Source organism: Oncorhynchus masou, unplaced genomic scaffold (assembly GCF_036934945.1).
Source record: "Oncorhynchus masou masou isolate Uvic2021 unplaced genomic scaffold, UVic_Omas_1.1 unplaced_scaffold_1471, whole genome shotgun sequence".
NCBI classification, from domain to species: domain Eukaryota; kingdom Metazoa; phylum Chordata; class Actinopteri; order Salmoniformes; family Salmonidae; genus Oncorhynchus; species Oncorhynchus masou.
Genome location: NW_027004702.1, coordinates 88,495 through 107,226, shown reverse-complemented (window position 1 = coordinate 107,226; position 18,732 = coordinate 88,495). Strand labels below are relative to the sequence as shown.

General features: G+C 50.4%; 1 protein-coding gene across 2 annotated transcripts; it reads right to left on the bottom strand.

Annotated features, from left to right (window-relative positions):
• Positions 1–618: 618 nt before the first annotated feature.
• Positions 619–17,258, bottom strand: LOC135530970 (enhancer of rudimentary homolog). Of its 2 annotated transcripts, none has more exons than XM_064959140.1 (4): positions 17,170–17,258; positions 13,372–13,459; positions 12,229–12,349; positions 619–1,187 (listed from the first exon to the last, which is right to left on the bottom strand). In XM_064959140.1, exons 1-4 carry the CDS (start codon positions 17,170–17,172, stop codon positions 1,085–1,087), a joined length of 315 nt encoding a protein of 104 aa, XP_064815212.1. In that variant the 5' UTR covers positions 17,173–17,258; the 3' UTR covers positions 619–1,084. The 2 variants fall into 2 exon arrangements, with proteins under 2 accessions (XP_064815212.1, XP_064815211.1); XM_064959139.1 differs by having other exon boundaries at positions 13,372–13,464; positions 17,172–17,258.
• Between the last annotated feature and the right edge of the window lie 1,474 nt (positions 17,259–18,732).

Sequence of the window (18,732 nt, the reverse complement as noted above, 5' to 3'; positions counted from 1 at the left end):
TGACTCTACAAGGTGTTAAGCGTTCCACAGGGATGCTGGTCCATGTTGACTCTACAAGGTGTTAAAGCGTTCCACAGGGATGCTGGCCCATGTGGACTCTACAAGGTGTTAAGCGTTCCACAGGGATGCTGGCCCATGTGGACTCTACAAGGTGTTGGTATGCTGGTCCATGTTGACTCTACAAGCGTTCCACATGGATGCTGGCCCATGTTGACACCAATGCTTCCCACAGTGGTGTCAAGTTGGCTGGATGCCCTTTGGGTGGTGGACCATTCTTGAAACACACAGGAAACTGTTGAGCGTTTAAAAAACCAGCAGCGTTGCAGTTCTTGACAGAACCAGTGTGCCTGGCACTTATTACCATACCCCCGTTCAAAAGGCACTTAAATCTTTTGTCGTCTTGACCATTTACATTTACCCTCTCAATGGCACCCATACACAATCTATGTCTCCAGGCTTAAAAAGCCTTCTTCAAACGTGTTTCCTCACCTTCATATACACTGAATTAAGTGCATTTAACAAGTGGGATCATAGCTTTCACCTGGTCAGTCTGCAGCATAGAAAGAGCAGGTGTTCCTAATGTTTTGTCCACTCTGTGTAGAACACAACCACAAACAGTAACAAAGAATCATTTTTTATTTTAAAAGTAAAAGACAAAGACTACTTTTTTTTTTTAGTAAAAGGGGAAATTTTCTTTAAATACAAACATTTTAACAAAATGTAAGCTGCCTTACCACCCCCCCCCTTCCCTCTAGAAAATATCCTGGATTCATAGCATCATTCAACCCTCCCTTTCCAAACGCTCCGGAGTGAAGGTTCCCCTATGTACAGATCCAAGCCCCCCCCCCCCCCAAAAAAAAATCAACCATGACTAGGGAAAACGCAAAACTGACCCAAGCATCTAGGGGCAAATTCCCCTGATGGTCGCGTTCCAGGCAGCCTACATCGCAGATGTTGCATCCACCAATGGTTGGGCAACAGATTGCTATAACATAAGATGTGCTTAGACATGTTAAACACCTATCCAGGTGGTTGTGAGATCAGGCGTCTGCAGTGCAGCCATTCTGGAACTGGGCTGTTGGTCTCATTTCCCCGCCTGTTGGGCCTGACGCCGCAGCAGCACGTAAATCTTCTCCTTGATCCAGTCCTTGTTGTACGGCTGGTACGTCTGTGTGTCGGCACGGTACCTAGAGGAGACAGAACGATATATTAAAACATGGGCTGGTACATCTGTGTGTCGGCACGGTAACTAGAGGAGACAGACGGAACGATTTATTAAAACATGGGCTGGTACGTCTGTGTGTCGGCACGGTACCTAGAGGAGACAGACGGAACGATTTATTAAAACATGGGCTGGTACGTCTGTGTGTCGGCACGGTACCGAGAGGAGACAGACGGAACGATATTAAAACATGGGCTGGAGGAGACAGACGGAACGATATATTAAAACATGGGCTGGTACGTCTGTGTGTCCGCACGGTACCTAGAGGAGACAGACGGAACGATTTATTAAAACATGGGCTGGTACGTCTGTGTGTCCGCACGGTAACTAGAGGAGACAGACGGAACGATTTATTAAAACATGGGCTGGTACGTCTGTGTGTCATGGCACGGTACCTAGAGGAGACAGACGGAACGATTTATTAAAACATGGGCTGGTACGTCTGTGTCCGCACGGTACCTAGCGGAGACAGACGGAACGATTTATTAAAACATGGGCTGGTACGTCTGTGTGTCGGCACGGTAACTAGAGGAGACAGACGGAACGATTTATTAAAACATGGGCTGGTACGTCTGTGTGTCGGCACGGTAACTAGAGGAGACAGACGGAACGATTTATTAAAACATGGGCTGGTACGTCTGTGTCCGCACGGTACCTAGAGGAGACAGACGGAACGATTTATTAAAACATGGGCTGGTACGTCTGTGTGTCCGCACGGTACCTAGAGGAGACAGACGGAACGATTTATTAAAACATGGGCTGGTACGTCTGTGTGTCGGCACGGTACCTAGAGGAGACAGACGGAACGATTTATTAAAACATGGGCTGGTACGTCTGTGTCGGCACGGTAACTAGAGGAGACAGACGGAACGATTTATTAAAACATGGGCTGGTACGTCTGTGTGTCGGCACGGTAACTAGAGGAGACAGACGGTAAGGAGATTTATTAAAACATGGGCTGGTACGTCTGTGTGTCGGCACGGTAACTAGAGGAGACAGACGGAACGATTTATTAAAACATGGGCTGGTACGTCTGTGTGTGTCGGCACGGTACCTAGAGGAGACAGACGGAACGATTTATTAAAACATGGGCTGGTACGTCTGTGTGTCGGCACGGTACCTAGAGGAGACAGACGGAACGATTTATTAAAACATGGGCTGGTACAACTGTGTGTCGGCACGGTACCTAGAGGAGACAGACGGAACGATTTATTAAAACATGGGCTGGTACGTCTGTGTGTCCGCACGGTACCTAGGAGGAGACAGACGGAACGATTTATTAAAACATGGGCTGGTACGTCTAGTGTGTGTCCACACGGTACCTAGAGGAGACAGACGGAACGATTTATTAAAACATGGGCTGGTACGTCTGTGTGTCTACACGGTACCTAGAGGAGACAGACGGAACGATTTATTAAAACATGGGCTGGTACGTCTGTGTGTCGGCACGGTACCTAGAGGAGACAGACGGAACGATTTATTAAAACATGGGCTGGTACGTCTGTGTGTCGGCACGGTACCTAGAGGAGACAGACGGAACGATTTATTAAAACATGGGCTGGTACGTCTGTGTGTCCGCACGGTACCTAGAGGAGACAGACGGAACGATTTATTAAAACATGGGCTGGTACGTCTGTGTGTCCGCACGGTACCTAGAGGAGACAGACGGAACGATTTATTAAAACATGGGCTGGTACGTCTGTGTGTCCGCACGGTACCTAGAGGAGACAGACGGAACGATTTATTAAAACATGGGCTGGTACAACTGTGTGTCCGCACGGTACCTAGAGGAGACAGACGGAACGATGTCTGGTTACAGTTATTAAAACATGGGCTGGTACGTCTGTGTGTCCGCACGGTACCTAGAGGAGACAGACGGAACGATTTATTAAAACATGGGCTGGTACGTCTGTGTGTCCGCACGGTACCTAGAGGAGACAGACGGAACGATTTATTAAAACATGGGCTGGTACAACTGTGTGTCCACACGGTACTTAACGGAGAAAGCACTAGCCTACGTCAATCTACTATCTCCCATAGTACAAAAGTTGACCTATTCTATTCTGTGTGAGAAATAAATATTCCAAACATGGTCTGGGACAGTTGTGGGATGCGATAGATCCCCAAATGAATACAAACACTAGTAGTGGTAGTGTCTGGTTATAGTAGTGGTAGTGTCTGGTTGTAGTAGTGGTAGTGTCTGGTTATAGTAGTGGTAGTGACTGGTTATAGTAGTGGTAGTGTCTGGTTATAGTAGTGTGTAGTGTGGTAGTGACTGGTTATAGTAGTGTGTAGTGTGGTAGTGTCTGGTTATAGTAGTGTTAGTGTCTGGTTACAGTAGTAGTGGTAGTGTCTGGTTATAGTAGTGGTAGTGACTGGTTATAGTAGTAGTGGTAGTGTCTGGTTACAGTAGTAGTGGTAGTGTCTGGTTATAGTAGTGGTAGTGACTGGTTATAGTAGTGGTAGTGTCTGGTTATAGTAGTGGTAGTGTCTGGTTATAGTAGTGGTAGTGTCTGGTTATAGTAGTGGTAGTGACTGGTTATAGTAGTGGTAGTGACTGGTTATAGTAGTGGTAGTGTCTGGTTATAGTAGTAGTGGTAGTGACTGGTTATAGTAGTAGTGGTAGTGACTGGTTATAGTTATAGTAGTGGTAGTGTCTGGTTATAGTAGTAGTGGTAGTGTCTGGTTATAGTAGTGGTAGTGGGTTATAGTAGTGGTAGTGTCTGGTTATAGTAGTGGTAGTGGGTTATAGTAGTGGTAGTGACTGGTTATAGTAGTGGTAGTGACTGGTTATAGTAGTGGTAGTGACTGGTTATAGTAGTGGTAGTGACTGGTTATAGTAGTGGTAGTGTCTGGTTATAGTAGTAGTGTAGTGTCTGGTTATAGTAGTGGTAGTGACTGGTTATAGTAGTGGTAGTGTAGTAGTGGTAGTGACTGGTTATAGTAGTGGTAGTGTCTGGTTATAGTAGTAGTGGTAGTGACTGGTTATAGTAGTGGTAGTGACTGGTTATAGTAGTGGTAGTGACTGGTTATAGTAGTGGTAGTGACTGGTTATAGTAGTGGTAGTGACTGGTTATAGTAGTGGTAGTGTGGTAGTGACTGGTTACAGTAGTGGTAGTGACTGGTTATATTTAGTAGTGGTAGTGACTGGTTATAGTAGTAGTGTGTGACTGGTTATAGTAGTAGTGGTAGTGACTGGTTATAGTAGTGGTAGTGACTGGTTATAGTAGTGGTAGTGTCTGGTTATAGTAGTGGTAGTGTCTGGTTATAGTAGTGGTAGTGACTGGTTATAGTAGTGGTAGTGACTGGTTATAGTAGTGGTAGTGACTGGTTATAGTAGTGGTAGTGTCTGGTTATAGTAGTGGTAGTGTCTGGTTATAGTAGTGGTAGTGTAGTGGTAGTGACTGGTTATAGTAGTGGTAGTGTCTGGTTATAGTAGTGGTAGTGTCTGGTTATAGTAGTGGTAGTGTCTGGTTATAGTAGTGGTAGTGTCTGGTTATAGTAGTGGTAGTGTCTGGTTATAGTAGTGGTAGTGTCTGGTTACAGTAGTAGTGGTAGTGTCTGGTTATAGTAGTGGTAGTGACTGGTTATAGTAGTGGTAGTGACTGGTTATAGTAGTGGTAGTGTCTGGTTATAGTAGTGGTAGTGACTGGTTATAGTAGTGGTAGTGTCTGGTTATAGTAGTGGTAGTGTCTGGTTATAGTAGTGGTAGTGTCTGGTTAGTAGTGGTAGTGTCTGGTTATAGTGGTAGTGTCTGGTTATAGTAGTGGTAGTGTCTGGTTATAGTAGTAGTGGTAGTGTCTGGTTATAGTAGTGGTAGTGTCTGGTTATAGTAGTAGTGGTAGTGTCTGGTTATAGTAGTGGTAGTGTCTGGTTATAGTAGTGGTAGTGTCTGGTTATAGTAGTGGTAGTGTCTGGTTATAGTAGTGGTAGTGTCTGGTTATAGTAGTGGTAGTGTCTGGTTATAGTAGTGGTAGTGTCTGGTTATAGTGTGGTAGTGTCTGGTTATAGTTAGTAGTGGTAGTGTCTGGTTATAGTAGTAGTGGTAGTGTCTGGTTATAGTAGTGGTAGTGTCTGGTTATAGTAGTAGTGGTAGTGTCTGGTTATAGTAGTGGTAGTGTCTGGTTATAGTAGTGGTAGTGTCTGGTTATAGTAGTAGTGTCTGTTAGTAGTGGTAGTGTCTGGTTACAGTAGTAGTGGTAGTGTCTGGTTATAGTAGTGGTAGTGTCTGGTTATAGTAGTGGTAGTGTCTGGTTATAGTAGTGGTAGTGTCTGGTTATAGTAGTGGTAGTGTCTGGTTATAGTAGTGGTAGTGTCTGGTTATAGTAGTAGTGGTAGTGTCTGGTTATAGTAGTGGTAGTGTCTGGTTATAGTAGTAGTGTCTGGTTAGTAGTGGTAGTGTCTGGTTATAGTAGTGGTAGTGACTGGTTATAGTAGTGGTAGTGACTGGTTATAGTTATAGTAGTGGTAGTGACTGGTTATAGTAGTGGTAGTGTCTGGTTATAGTAGTGGTAGTGTCTGGTTATAGTAGTGGTAGTGACTGGTTATAGTAGTGGTAGTGTCTGGTTATAGTAGTGGTAGTGACTGGTTATAGTAGTGGTAGTGTCTGGTTACAGTGGTGGTAGTGTCTGGTTACAGTAATGGTAGTGACTGGTTATAGTGGTGGTAGTGATATGTTGTGTTTGTGCCAAACTTTGCTGTTTCACTTTGGTGAATAACTTCCTTCTGTTCATTTTGTCAGTGAGGTTAGTATTGTGGAGTAACTACAATGTTGTTGATCCATCCTCAGTTGTTTTCTCCTATCAGCCATTAAACTCTGTAACTGTTTTAAAGTCACCATTGGCCTCATGGTGAAATCCCTGAGCAGTTTCATTCCTCTCCGGCAACTGAGTTAGGAAGGACGCCTGTATCTTTGTAGTGACTGGGTGTATTGATACACCATCTAAAGTGGTTATTAATAACTTCACCATGCTCAAAGGGCTACATACGAGCCCCCCCCCCCTTCCAAAAAAAAACTGAATTAAAATGGCCGTGTTGTTATAAAATGCATAGCCTATCACTGTTTGAAATGCACTGCTCTACTGAGGGACCTTCCAGATAATTGTATGTGTGGGGTACAGAGATGAGGTCGTCCTCCAAAAATCATGTTGAACACGGTTACTGCACACAGAGGGAGTCCATGCAACTTATTTTTCACTCCTGAACCTATTTATGCTTGCCATAACAAAAGGGGTTGGATACTCGGACTCAACTTTGAAAAACATAATTCCACTTTGACGTCATGGGGTATTGTGTGTGTGAGCCAAGGACAAAAAATATATACTTTTCAAATCAAGGCTGTAATAACAAAATGTGGAAAAAGTTAAGTTAAAGTTAATATATGTTAAAGTTTATATATGCACGGTATAAGCATATATTGTCACCGTACCTCCAAGACATGCTAACCTCCCCTGTTATTGGTAATGGTGAGAGGTTAGATCATACCTCCATCATACCTCCCACCGTCTGACGGTAACGTTCGTGCCTCCTCTAACCACCAGGCTACCCTGCCTCCTCTAACCACCAGGCTACCCTGCCTCCTCTAACCACCAGGCTACCCTGCCTCCTCTAACCACCAGGCTACCCTGCCTCCTCTAACCACCAGGCTACCCTGCCTCCTCTAACCACTAGGCTACCCTGCCTCCTCTAACCACCAGGCTCCCCTGCCTCCTCTAACCACCAGGCTCCCCTGCCTCCTCTAACCACCAGGCTCCCCTGCCTCCTCTAACCACCAGGCCACCTGCCTCCTCTAACCACCAGGCCACCTGCCTCCTCTAACCACCAGGCCACCTGCCTCCTCTAACCACCAGGCCACCTGCCTCCTCTAACCACCAGGCCACCTGCCTCCTCTAACCACCAGGCCACCTGCCTCCTCTAACCACCAGGCCACCTGCCTCCTCTAACCACCAGGCCACCTGCCTCCTCTAACCACCAGGCCACCTGCCTCCTCTAACCACCAGGCTCCCCTGCCTCCTCTAACCACCAGGCCACCTGCCTCCTCTAACCACCAGGCCACCTGCCTCCTCTAACCACCAGGCCACCTGCCTCCTCTAACCACCAGGCCACCTGCCTCCTCTAACCACCAGGCTCCCCTGCCTCCTCTAACCACTAGGCCACCTGCCTCCTCTAACCACCAGACCACCTGCCTCCTCTAACCACCAGGCCACCTGCCTCCTCTAACCACCAGGCCACCTGCCTCCTCTAACCACCAGGCTCCCCTGCCTCCTCTAACCACTAGGCCACCTGCCTCCTCTAACCACCAGGCTCCCCTGCCTCCTCTAACCACTAGGCCACCTGCCTCCTCTAACCACCAGACCACCTGCCTCCTCTAACCACCAGGCCACCTGCCTCCTCTAACCACCAGGCTCCCCTGCCTCCTCTAACCACCAGGCTACCTGCCTCCTCTAACCACCAGGCCACCTGCCTCCTCTAACCACCAGGCCACCTGCCTCCTCTAACCACCAGGCCACCTGCCTCCTCCTAACCACCAGGCCACCTGCCTCCTCTAACCACCAGGCCACCTGCCTCCTCTAACCACCAGGCCACCTGCCTCCTCTAACCACCAGGCCACCTGCCTCCTCTAACCACCAGGCCACCTGCCTCTCCTCCTCTAACCACCAGGCTCCCTGCCTCCTCTAACCACTAGACTACCTGCCTCCTCTAACCACCAGGCTCCCCTGCCTCCTCTAACCACTAGGCCACCTGCCTCCTCTAACCACCAGGCTACCCTGCCTCCTCTAACCACCAGGCTACCCTGCCTCCTCTAACCACCAGGCTACCCTGCCTCCTCTAACCACCAGGCTCCCCTGCCTCCTCTAACCACCAGGCTCCCCTGCCTCCTCTAACCACCAGGCCACCTGCCTCCTCTAACCACCAGGCTCCCCTGCCTCCTCTAACCACTAGGCTACCCTGCCTCCTCTAACCACTAGACTACCTGCCTCCTCTAACCACCAGGCTACCTGCCTCCTCTAACCACCAGGCTACCCTGCCTCCTCTAACCACTAGGCCACCTGCCTCCTCTAACCACCAGGCTACCCTGCCTCCTCTAACCACCAGGCTACCCTGCCTCCTCTAACCACCAGGCTACCTGCCTCCTCTAACCACCAGGCCACCTGCCTCCTCTAACCACCAGGCTACCCTGCCTCCTCTAACCACCAGGCCACCTGCCTCCTCTAACCACCAGGCCACCTGCCTCCTCTAACCACCAGGCCACCTGCCTCCTCTAACCACCAGGCCACCTGCCTCCTCTAACCACCAGGCTACCCTGCCTCCTCTAACCACCAGGCTACCTGCCTCCTCTAACCACCAGGCCACCTGCCTCCTCTAACCACCAGGCTACCCTGCCTCCTCTAACCACCAGGCTACCCTGCCTCCTCTAACCACCAGGCCACCCTGCCTCCTCTAACCACCAGGCCACCTGCCTCCTCTAACCACCAGGCTACCCTGCCTCCTCTAACCACCAGGCCACCTGCCTCCTCTAACCACCAGGCTACCCTGCCTCCTCTAACCACCAGGCCACCTGCCTCCTCTAACCACCAGGCTCCCTGCCTCCTCTAACCACTAGGCCACCTGCCTCCTCTAACCACCAGGCTACCCTGCCTCCTCTAACCACCAGGCTACCCTGCCTCCTCTAACCACCAGGCTACCCTGCCTCCTCTAACCACCAGGCTACCCTGCCTCCTCTAACCACCAGGCCACCTGCCTCCTCTAACCACCAGGCTCCCCTGCCTCCTCTAACCACTAGGCCACCTGCCTCCTCTAACCACCAGGCTACCCTGCCTCCTCTAACCACCAGGCTACCCTGCCTCCTCTAACCACCAGGCTACCCTGCCTCCTCTAACCACCAGGCTACCTGCCTCCTCTAACCACTAGGCAACCTGCCTCCTCTAACCACCAGGCTACCTGCCTCCTCTAACCACCAGGCTACCCTGCCTCCTCTAACCACCAGGCTACCCTGCCTCCTCTAACCACCAGGCTACCCTCCTCTAACCACCAGGCCCCTCCTCTAACCACCAGGCTCCCCTGCCTCCTCTAACCACCAGGCCACCTGCCTCCTCTAACCACCAGGCTCCCCTGCCTCCTCTAACCACCAGGCTACCCTGCCTCCTCTAACCACCAGGCTACCCTGCCTCCTCTAACCACCAGGCTACCCTGCCTCCTCTAACCACCAGGCTACCCTGCCTCCTCTAACCACCAGGCTACCCTGCCTCCTCTAACCACCAGGCTACCCTGCCTCCTCTAACCACCAGGCTACCCTGCCTCCTCTAACCACCAGGCTACCCTGCCTCCTCTAACCACCAGGCTCCCCTGCCTCCTCTAACCACTAGGCCACCTGCCTCCTCTAACCACCAGGCTCCCCTGCCTCCTCTAACCACTAGGCCACCTGCCTCCTCTAACCACCAGGCCACCTGCCTCCTCTAACCACCAGGCCACCTGCCTCCTCTAACCACCAGGCTCCCCTGCCTCCTCTAACCACCAGGCCACCTGCCTCCTCTAACCACCAGGCTACCCTGCCTCCTCTAACCACCAGGCCACCTGCCTCCTCTAACCACCAGGCCACCTGCCTCCTCTAACCACCAGGCTCCCCTGCCTCCTCTAACCACTAGGCCACCTGCCTCCTCTAACCACCAGGCTCCCCTGCCTCCTCTAACCACTAGGCCACCTGCCTCCTCTAACCACCAGACCACCTGCCTCCTCTAACCACCAGGCCACCTGCCTCCTCTAACCACCAGGCTCCCCTGCCTCCTCTAACCACTAGGCCACCTGCCTCCTCTAACCACCAGGCTACCCTGCCTCCTCTAACCACCAGGCCACCTGCCTCCTCTAACCACCAGGCCACCTGCCTCCTCTAACCACCAGGCCACCTGCCTCCTCTAACCACCAGGCCACCTGCCTCCTCTAACCACCAGGCCACCTGCCTCCTCTAACCACCAGGCCACCTGCCTCCTCTAACCACCAGGCCACCTGCCTCCTCTAACCACCAGGCCACCTGCCTCCTCTAACCACCAGGCCACCTGCCTCCTCTAACCACCAGGCTACCTGCCTCCTCTAACCACCAGGCCACCTGCCTCCTCTAACCACCAGGCCACCTGCCTCCTCTAACCACCAGGCCACCTGCCTCCTCTAACCACCAGGCCACCTGCCTCCTCTAACCACCAGGCTCCCCTGCCTCCTCTAACCACTAGGCCACCTGCCTCCTCTAACCACCAGGCCACCTGCCTCCTCTAACCACCAGGCCACCTGCCTCCTCTAACCACCAGGCCACCTGCCTCCTCTAACCACTAGGCTACCTGCCTCCTCTAACCACCAGGCCACCTGCCTCCTCTAACCACCAGGCTCCCCTGCCTCCTCTAACCACCAGGCCACCTGCCTCCTCTAACCACCAGGCCACCTGCCTCCTCTAACCACTAGGCCACCTGCCTCCTCTAACCACCAGGCTACCCTGCCTCCTCTAACCACCAGGCCACCTGCCTCCTCTAACCACCAGGCTACCCTGCCTCCTCTAACCACCAGGCCACCTGCCTCCTCTAACCACCAGGCCACCTGCCTCCTCTAACCACCAGGCTACCCTGCCTCCTCTAACCACCAGGCCACCTGCCTCCTCTAACCACCAGGCCACCTGCCTCCTCTAACCACCAGGCTACCCTGCCTCCTCTAACCACCAGGCTACCCTGCCTCCTCTAACCACCAGGCTCCCTGCCTCCTCTAACCACCAGGCTCCCCTGCCTCCTCTAACCACCAGGCTCCCCTGCCTCCTCTAACCACCAGGCTCCCTGCCTCCTCTAACCACCAGGCCACCTGCCTCCTCTAACCACCAGGCTCCCTGCCTCCTCTAACCACCAGGCTACCTGCCTCCTCTAACCACCAGGCTACCTGCCTCCTCTAACCACCAGGCTACCTGCCTCCTCTAACCACCAGGCTACCTGCCTCCTCTAACCACCAGGCCACCTGCCTCCTCTAACCACCAGGCTACCTGCCTCCTCTAACCACCAGGCCACCTGCCTCCTCTAACCACCAGGCTACCTGCCTCCTCTAACCACCAGCCTCCTCTAACCACCAGGCTACCTGCCTCCTCTAACCACCAGGCTACCTGCCTCCTCTAACCACTAGGCCACCTGCCTCCTCTAACCACCAGGCTACCCTGCCTCCTCTAACCACCAGGCTACCCTGCCTCCTCTAACCACCAGGCCACCTGCCTCCTCTAACCACCAGGCCACCTGCCTCCTCTAACCACCAGGCCACCTGCCTCCTCTAACCACCAGGCTACCCTGCCTCCTCTAACCACCAGGCCACCTGCCTCCTCTAACCACCAGGCTACCCTGCCTCCTCTAACCACCAGGCTACCCTGCCTCCTCTAACCACCAGGCCACCTGCCTCCTCTAACCACCAGGCCACCTGCCTCCTCTAACCACCAGGCCACCTGCCTCCTCTAACCACCAGGCCACCTGCCTCCTCTAACCACCAGGCCACCTGCCTCCTCTAACCACCAGGCTACCCTGCCTCCTCTAACCACCAGGCCACCTGCCTCCTCTAACCACCAGGCTACCCTGCCTCCTCTAACCACCAGGCTACCTGCCTCCTCTAACCACCAGGCTACCTGCCTCCTCTAACCACCAGGCCACCTGCCTCCTCTAACCACCAGGCTACCTGCCTCCTCTAACCACCAGGCTACCCTGCCTCCTCTAACCACCAGGCTACCTGCCTCCTCTAACCACCAGGCCACCTGCCTCCTCTAACCACTAGGCTACCTGCCTCCTCTAACCACCAGGCTACCCTGCCTCCTCTAACCACCAGGCTCCCCTGCCTCCTCTAACCACCTGTTGTGGTGGAAAGTCCCTCCAGCCAAATGCATACACCAATTTACGCTTTTAAATCTTTTGACAGAGACGGTGTACTTCAGGAAAAGGTTGGAAAATTCAGACGCATCGAAATCCGTGTGAAAAACAATGTACCGCAGTTTGACTTACACCAAGCAGCTGAGGTCAGCCAGGTCATGGATGAAGTCAAACAGCTGACTGATGTCATAGGTGATGGATGGTGTGTTGGGGTTCATTCTCTTCAGGTGCTCCTCGTACATCTTACACACGCCTGGAAGGAGAGTCATACATCAGTCACAGGCATCAACATTCACCACAAATGAACAAACAGGCCTAGGCATAATTGAGAAAATGATTTGGTCATTTTATGAATTGCACAGCGTGCATATGCAACGCCATTAAAAAGAGGATTGTTTTGCCTTTTGGTTACCCCACAGTGCACAATAATGAAGTCTATTCCTGCTGAAATAGTAAACCACTACTTTAAGATGAAGCACCCCCAAGCATTCAGTTGGGACAAGGACTGGGTATTTAGCCTATGTGGTGGAGCTCTCAACCCTGTTCCCAGAGAGCTACCCTCCTATAGGTTCACTCCAAGCCTGTTCCTGGAGAGCTACCCTCCTATAGGTTCACTCCAAGCCTGTTCCCAGAGAGCTGCAGTCCTATAGGTTCACTCCAAGCCTGTTCCCAGAGAGCTACCCTCCTATAGGTTCACTCCAAGCCTGTTCCTGGAGAGCTACCCTCCTATAGGTTCACTCCAAGCCTGTTCCCAGAGAGCTACCCTCCTATAGGTTCACTCCAAGCCTGTTCCTGTAGAACTACCCTCCTATAGGTTCACTCCAAGCCTGTTCCTGTAGAACTACCCTCCTATAGGTTCACTCCAAGCCTGTTCCTGGAGAACTACCCTCCTATAGGTTCACTCCAAGCCTGTTCCTGTAGAACTACCCTCCTATAGGTTCACTCCAAGCCTGTTCCTGTAGAACTACCCTCCTATAGGTTCACTCCAACCCTGTTCCTGTAGAGCTACCCTCCTATAGGTTCACTCCAAGCCTGTTCCTGTAGAACTACCCTCCTATAGGTTCACTCCAAGCCTGTTCCTGTAGAACTACCCTCCTATAGGTTAACTCCAACCCTGTTCCTGTAGAGCTACAGTCCTATAGGTTCACTCCAAGCCTGTTCCTGTAGAACTACCCTCCTATAGGTTCACTCCAAGCCTGTTCCTGTAGAACTACCCTCCTATAGGTTCACTCCAAACCCAGCACACCTGGGGGGGGGGGGGGGCTGTCAATTTACCTTCCATGCACTCGTTGACTGATTCATAGTCAGCATATGTCCGTCCCTCTGGTCTCTTGGTGGGCTGGACCAACAGGATCGTATGAGACTGCAACAATAACAGAACACAGTAGACATGTCAGTTCTCAAATCAACTTTTCAGTTTCAGTAAGATTAGTAGACCTCAAATACCAGGTTAGTGGTATTTTATAGCATCTCTGTCAAGCAGTAGAACACACAGCCCCGTCAAGCAGTAGAACACACTCAGCACCGTCAAGCAGTAGAAAGCACTCAGCCCCGTCAAGCAGTAGAACACACACACAGCCCCGTCAAGCAGTAGAAAACACTCAGCCCCGTCAAGCAGTAGAAAACACTCAGCCCCGTCAAGCAGTAGAAAACACTCAGCCCCGTCAAGCAGTAGAAAACACTCAGCCCTGTCAAGCAGTAGAACACATACAGCCCCGTCAAGCAGTAAAACACACAGTAGGCATATGGTAAATCAGAAGCACATACCGTTTGTGCATTTGGTAAATATTAAATAGCTGATTGTCAAGTTGCTGCTATCAGTGAGAAGTATGAAAAAATAGCCCTAGGCGTAATAAAATATGGCACAGTTAAATCGCGGGATAAACACTAAAGTCTGAATGATTTAAAATGTATTGTATTCCCATTAGTAGGCTATACAAGGACCCATCTCCTTTCCTTCTCCAGTCTAGACGGTAGGCTACACCAGGACCCATCTCCTTTCCTTCTCGTCCAGTCTAGACGGTAGGCTACACCAGGACCCATCTCCTTTCCTTCTCGTCCAGTCTAGACGGTAGGCTACACCAGGACCCATCTCCTTTCCTTCCTTCGTCCAGTCTAGACGGTAGGCTATACCAGGACCCATCTCATTTCCTTCTCGTCCAGTCTAGACGGTAGGCTACACCAGGACCCATCTCCTTTCCTTCTCGTCCAGTCTAGACGGTAGGCTACACCAGGACCCATCTCATTTCCTTCTCGTCCAGTCTAGACGGTAGGCTATACCAGAACCCATCTCCTTTCCTCGTCCAGTCTAGACAGTAGGCTATACCAGGACCCATCTCATTTCCTTCTCGTCCAGTCTAGACGGTAGGCTACACCAGGACCCATCTCCTTTCCATCTCGTCCAGTCTAGACGGTAGGCTACACCAGAACCCATCTCCTTTCCTTCGTCCAGTCTAGACCGTAGGCTACACCAGAACCCATCTCCTTTCCTTCTCGTCCAGTCGGTAGGCTACACCTGGACCCATCTCCTTTCCTTCTCGTCCAGTCTAGACGGTAGGCTACACCAGAACCCATCTCCTTTCCTTCTCGTCCAGTCTAGACGGTAGGCTACACCAGGACCCATCTCCTTTCCTTCGTCCAGTCTAGACGGTAGGCTATACCAGGCCCCATCTCCTTTCCTTCTCGTCCAGTCTAGACGGTAGGCTACACCAGGACCCATCTCCTTTCCTTCTCGTCCAGTCTAGACGGTAGGCTATACCAGGACCCATCTCCTTTTTTCGTCCAGTCTAGACGGTAGGCTATACCAGAACCCATCTCCTTTCCTTCTCGTCCAGTCTAGACGGTAGGCTATACCAGGACCCATCTCCTTTCCTTCTCGTCCAGTCTAGACGGTAGGCTACACCAGAACCCATCTCCTTTCCTTCTCGTCCAGTCTAGACGGTAGGCTATACCAGGACCCATCTCATTTCCTCGTCCAGTCTAGACGGTAGGCTATACCAGGACCCATCTCATTTCCTCGTCCAGTCTAGACGGTAGGCTACACCAGGACCCATCTCCTTTCCTTCGTCCAGTCTAGACGGTAGGCTATACCAGGACCCATCTCCTTTTTTGTCCAGTCTAGACGGTAGGCTACACCAGGACCCATCTCCTTTCCTTCTCGTCCAGTCTAGACGGTAGGCTATACCAGGACCCATCTCCTTTCCTTTTCGTCCAGTCTAGACCGTAGGCTACACCAGAACCCATCTCATTTCCTTCTCGTCCAGTCTAGACGGTAGGCTATACCAGAACCCATCTCCTTTCCTTCTCGTCCAGTCTAGACGGTAGGCTATACCAGAACCCATCTCATTTCCTTCTCGTCCAGTCTAGACGGTAGGCTACACCAGGACCCATCTCCTTTCCTTCTCGTCCAGTCTAGACGGTAGGCTATACCAGAACCCATCTCCTTTCCATCTCGTCCAGTCTAGACGGTAGGCTACACCAGGACCCATCTCCTTTCCTTCGTCCAGTCTAGACGGTAGGCTATACCAGAACCCATCTCCTTTCCTTCTCGTCCAGTCTAGACAGTAGGCTATACCAGGACCCATCTCCTTTCCTTCTCGTCCAGTCTAGACGGTAGGCTATACCAGAACCCATCTCCTTTCCTCGTCCAGTCTAGACAGTAGGCTATACCAGGACCCATCTCATTTCCTTCTCGTCCAGTCTAGACGGTAGGCTACACCAGGACCCATCTCCTTTCCTTCTCGTCCAGTCTAGACGGTAGGCTATACCAGGACCCATCTCCTTTCCTTCTCGTCCAGTCTAGACGGTAGGCTACACCAGAACCCATCTCCTTTCCTTCTCGTCCAGTCTAGACGGTAGGCTATACCAGGACCCATCTCCTTTCCTTCTCGTCCAGTCTAGACGGTAGGCTATACCAGAACCCATCTCCTTTCCTCGTCCAGTCTAGACGGTAGGCTATACCAGAACCCATCTCATTTCCTTCTCGTCCAGTCTAGACGGTAGGCTACACCAGAACCCATCTCCTTTCCTTCTCGTCCAGTCGGTAGGCTACACCAGAACCCATCTCCTTTCCTTCTCGTCCAGTCGGTAGGCTACACCAGAACCCATCTCCTTTCCTTCTCGTCCAGTCTAGACGGTAGGCTACACCAGGACCCATCTCCTTTCCTTCTCGTCCAGTCGGTAGGCTACACCAGAACCCATCTCCTTTCCTTCTCGTCCAGTCGGTAGGCTACACCAGGAACCATCTCCTTTCCTTCTCGTCCAGTCGGTAGGCTACACCAGAACCCATCTCCTTTCCTTCTCATCCAGTCTAGACGGTAGGCCCGGTGTTTGAATGTTCAGAAACGTCAAGAATCATCGGTTGCGATATAGCTGTGGAAACCTTTGGCCTTTTATCACCAATCATTCCAATACAAAGGATACTGTAGCAGTTTCACACAGATCCACAAGCTGCCTCCAGTTGAGGAACCACACTTTCTCCCGAATTAGGCTTGTGTTCAGTGCATGCTCCATTACACAAGTGGCCGCCACTGTATGTCTTTCATAAAACATGCGCTGTAACATGGATATATGGCCGTGTGGAAACAAGGTGAGTATCTTTTTTAACCTTTTTATTATTTCTCGCTGATATGAAAGAGAAGAAGGTCCTTATGCCTCCAAACCCGTACCGCAAGCGACGCGTTTTAATGTTCAGATTGAGTTTCGGGATTTTTAACTAAACCTCCCCCCCTTACATGAGACGCCTTTGTCCAATGACGAATGTAAAGTGGAACAGAGTGATGACAAAGGGCTACAGTAACTCGGAATACAACACAGAATGACAATGACTGGTCAATTAACACGCAGATTGAAATATATAGCTGAACATTATTATAACACGATGTAATATAAGAAGCTGGTATACGAGTCATATGTTTAAAAACGACTCCATTAGCAAACTAGTTAACGTTCATCCGTTCGTTGATTGACGTGCGTGCACAGTTTTAAAACAAGGCTAGCTAGTAATCTACTCAATAATTTTAAACTACCCGAATGCAAATCTATAGATGTTATTTAAAAAAAAATACAACTAACCATAATTCCTTCACCGTGCTCTTGAAGTAAGTAAGATTTCTCGTGCTACACGATTTAGATTTGATGGCACAACAAGACCGGAAGTGACTTTTGATACCGGAAGAATTACTTTCGAAAGGCCAGAAGGGTTAGTGCTATTTTCGATCCTTGGGACGTTCCTAAACTCGTGTTACCATGTTTGCGGTTTTCAAGCTAAAATTGGACTGCTTTGAAAACGATGTCGCGGGTGAAAATGTATTGGTGGCTGTCTGCGGGTTTTTGGGCTATTTCTAACTTGCACCGCGGTCGCCATGGCATTTTTCTTAAATATACACATATATTTGTCTGTGACCTGCTGTTGACTGTCAGGCACGCTGTTCCTCAGTCGCCCATTCCAGCAGGCCATTGGGAAACACAAGAACTTCTTATCTCGAAATCGCCTCGCTCTTCATGTTGAATAAATTAGTCTGTTCATTTTAGCTAAGAAAGCTGCTAAATCGTTCAGTTTACATCTAGTCAAGTCTACTGTATACTATCTGAAATGAGATGTAGGCCTATCAGGGGCTATATATAGGATACCTATCTTTTATTTCGGCAAACCATGGCAAAATTGAATGACAATCATAAACTCAGGTTTTCTTAGCAGCCTATGCCTATTAAAATTACAAGTCAATCTCTGAAAAGGGCCATTTATAACGGGTTTTAGTCTGAACATCTGGCACATAATAACAGCACAATTGCCAAGTGTTCATCCAAGTGTTTCTTGCTCAGAGATTGAGATCCACTGCCCAACTTTCATCACTCAAACTCTTCTGTCAGGTCTACTATAACCTGGTTCGAGCCTTGAATACCGATTGGCTGAAAGCCGTGGTATATTTAAGAATTAAAGCATGAGGGGGGTGTGATATATAGACAATATACCACAGCGAAGGTCTGTTCTTAAGCTCGACGCAAAGCGGAGTGCCTGGATACAGCCCTTAGTTGTGGTATATTGGTCATATATCCCAAATCCCAGAGGTGCCTTATTATATAAACTGGTTACCAACCTACTTAGAGCAGTAAAAATGCATGTTTTGTCCTACCCGTGTTATACGGTCTGATATACTACGGCTGTCAGCCAATCAGCATTCAGGTTTCGAACCACCCAGTTTATAACAGACCATATACCACAGGTATGACAAAACACACCTTTTTACTGCTCTAATTACGTTGGTAACCAGTATATAATAGCAATAAGGCACCCCAGGGGCTTGTGGAAGACGTCCCTATCCCATTGAAGTTAAGAAAATATGAAATGGTTACGGTGAGGGTTAGGTAAGGGTTAATGGGTAAGGTTAAGGTAGGGGGTTAAAAGGGATACTTCGAGATTCTGGCAATGAAGCCCTTTATCTACATCCCCAGAGTCAGATGAACTCATGGATACCATCCAGTATGAAGGAAGTTAGAGGTACTTTCACGAGCCAATGCTAACTAGCGTTAGCGCAATGTATGCAAGTCTATATTATCTACTATTATGCTAGCTGATACCATACACTTCCAGTCATTGCGCTAACGCTAATTAGCAATTGCGCTAACTCTTGGCGT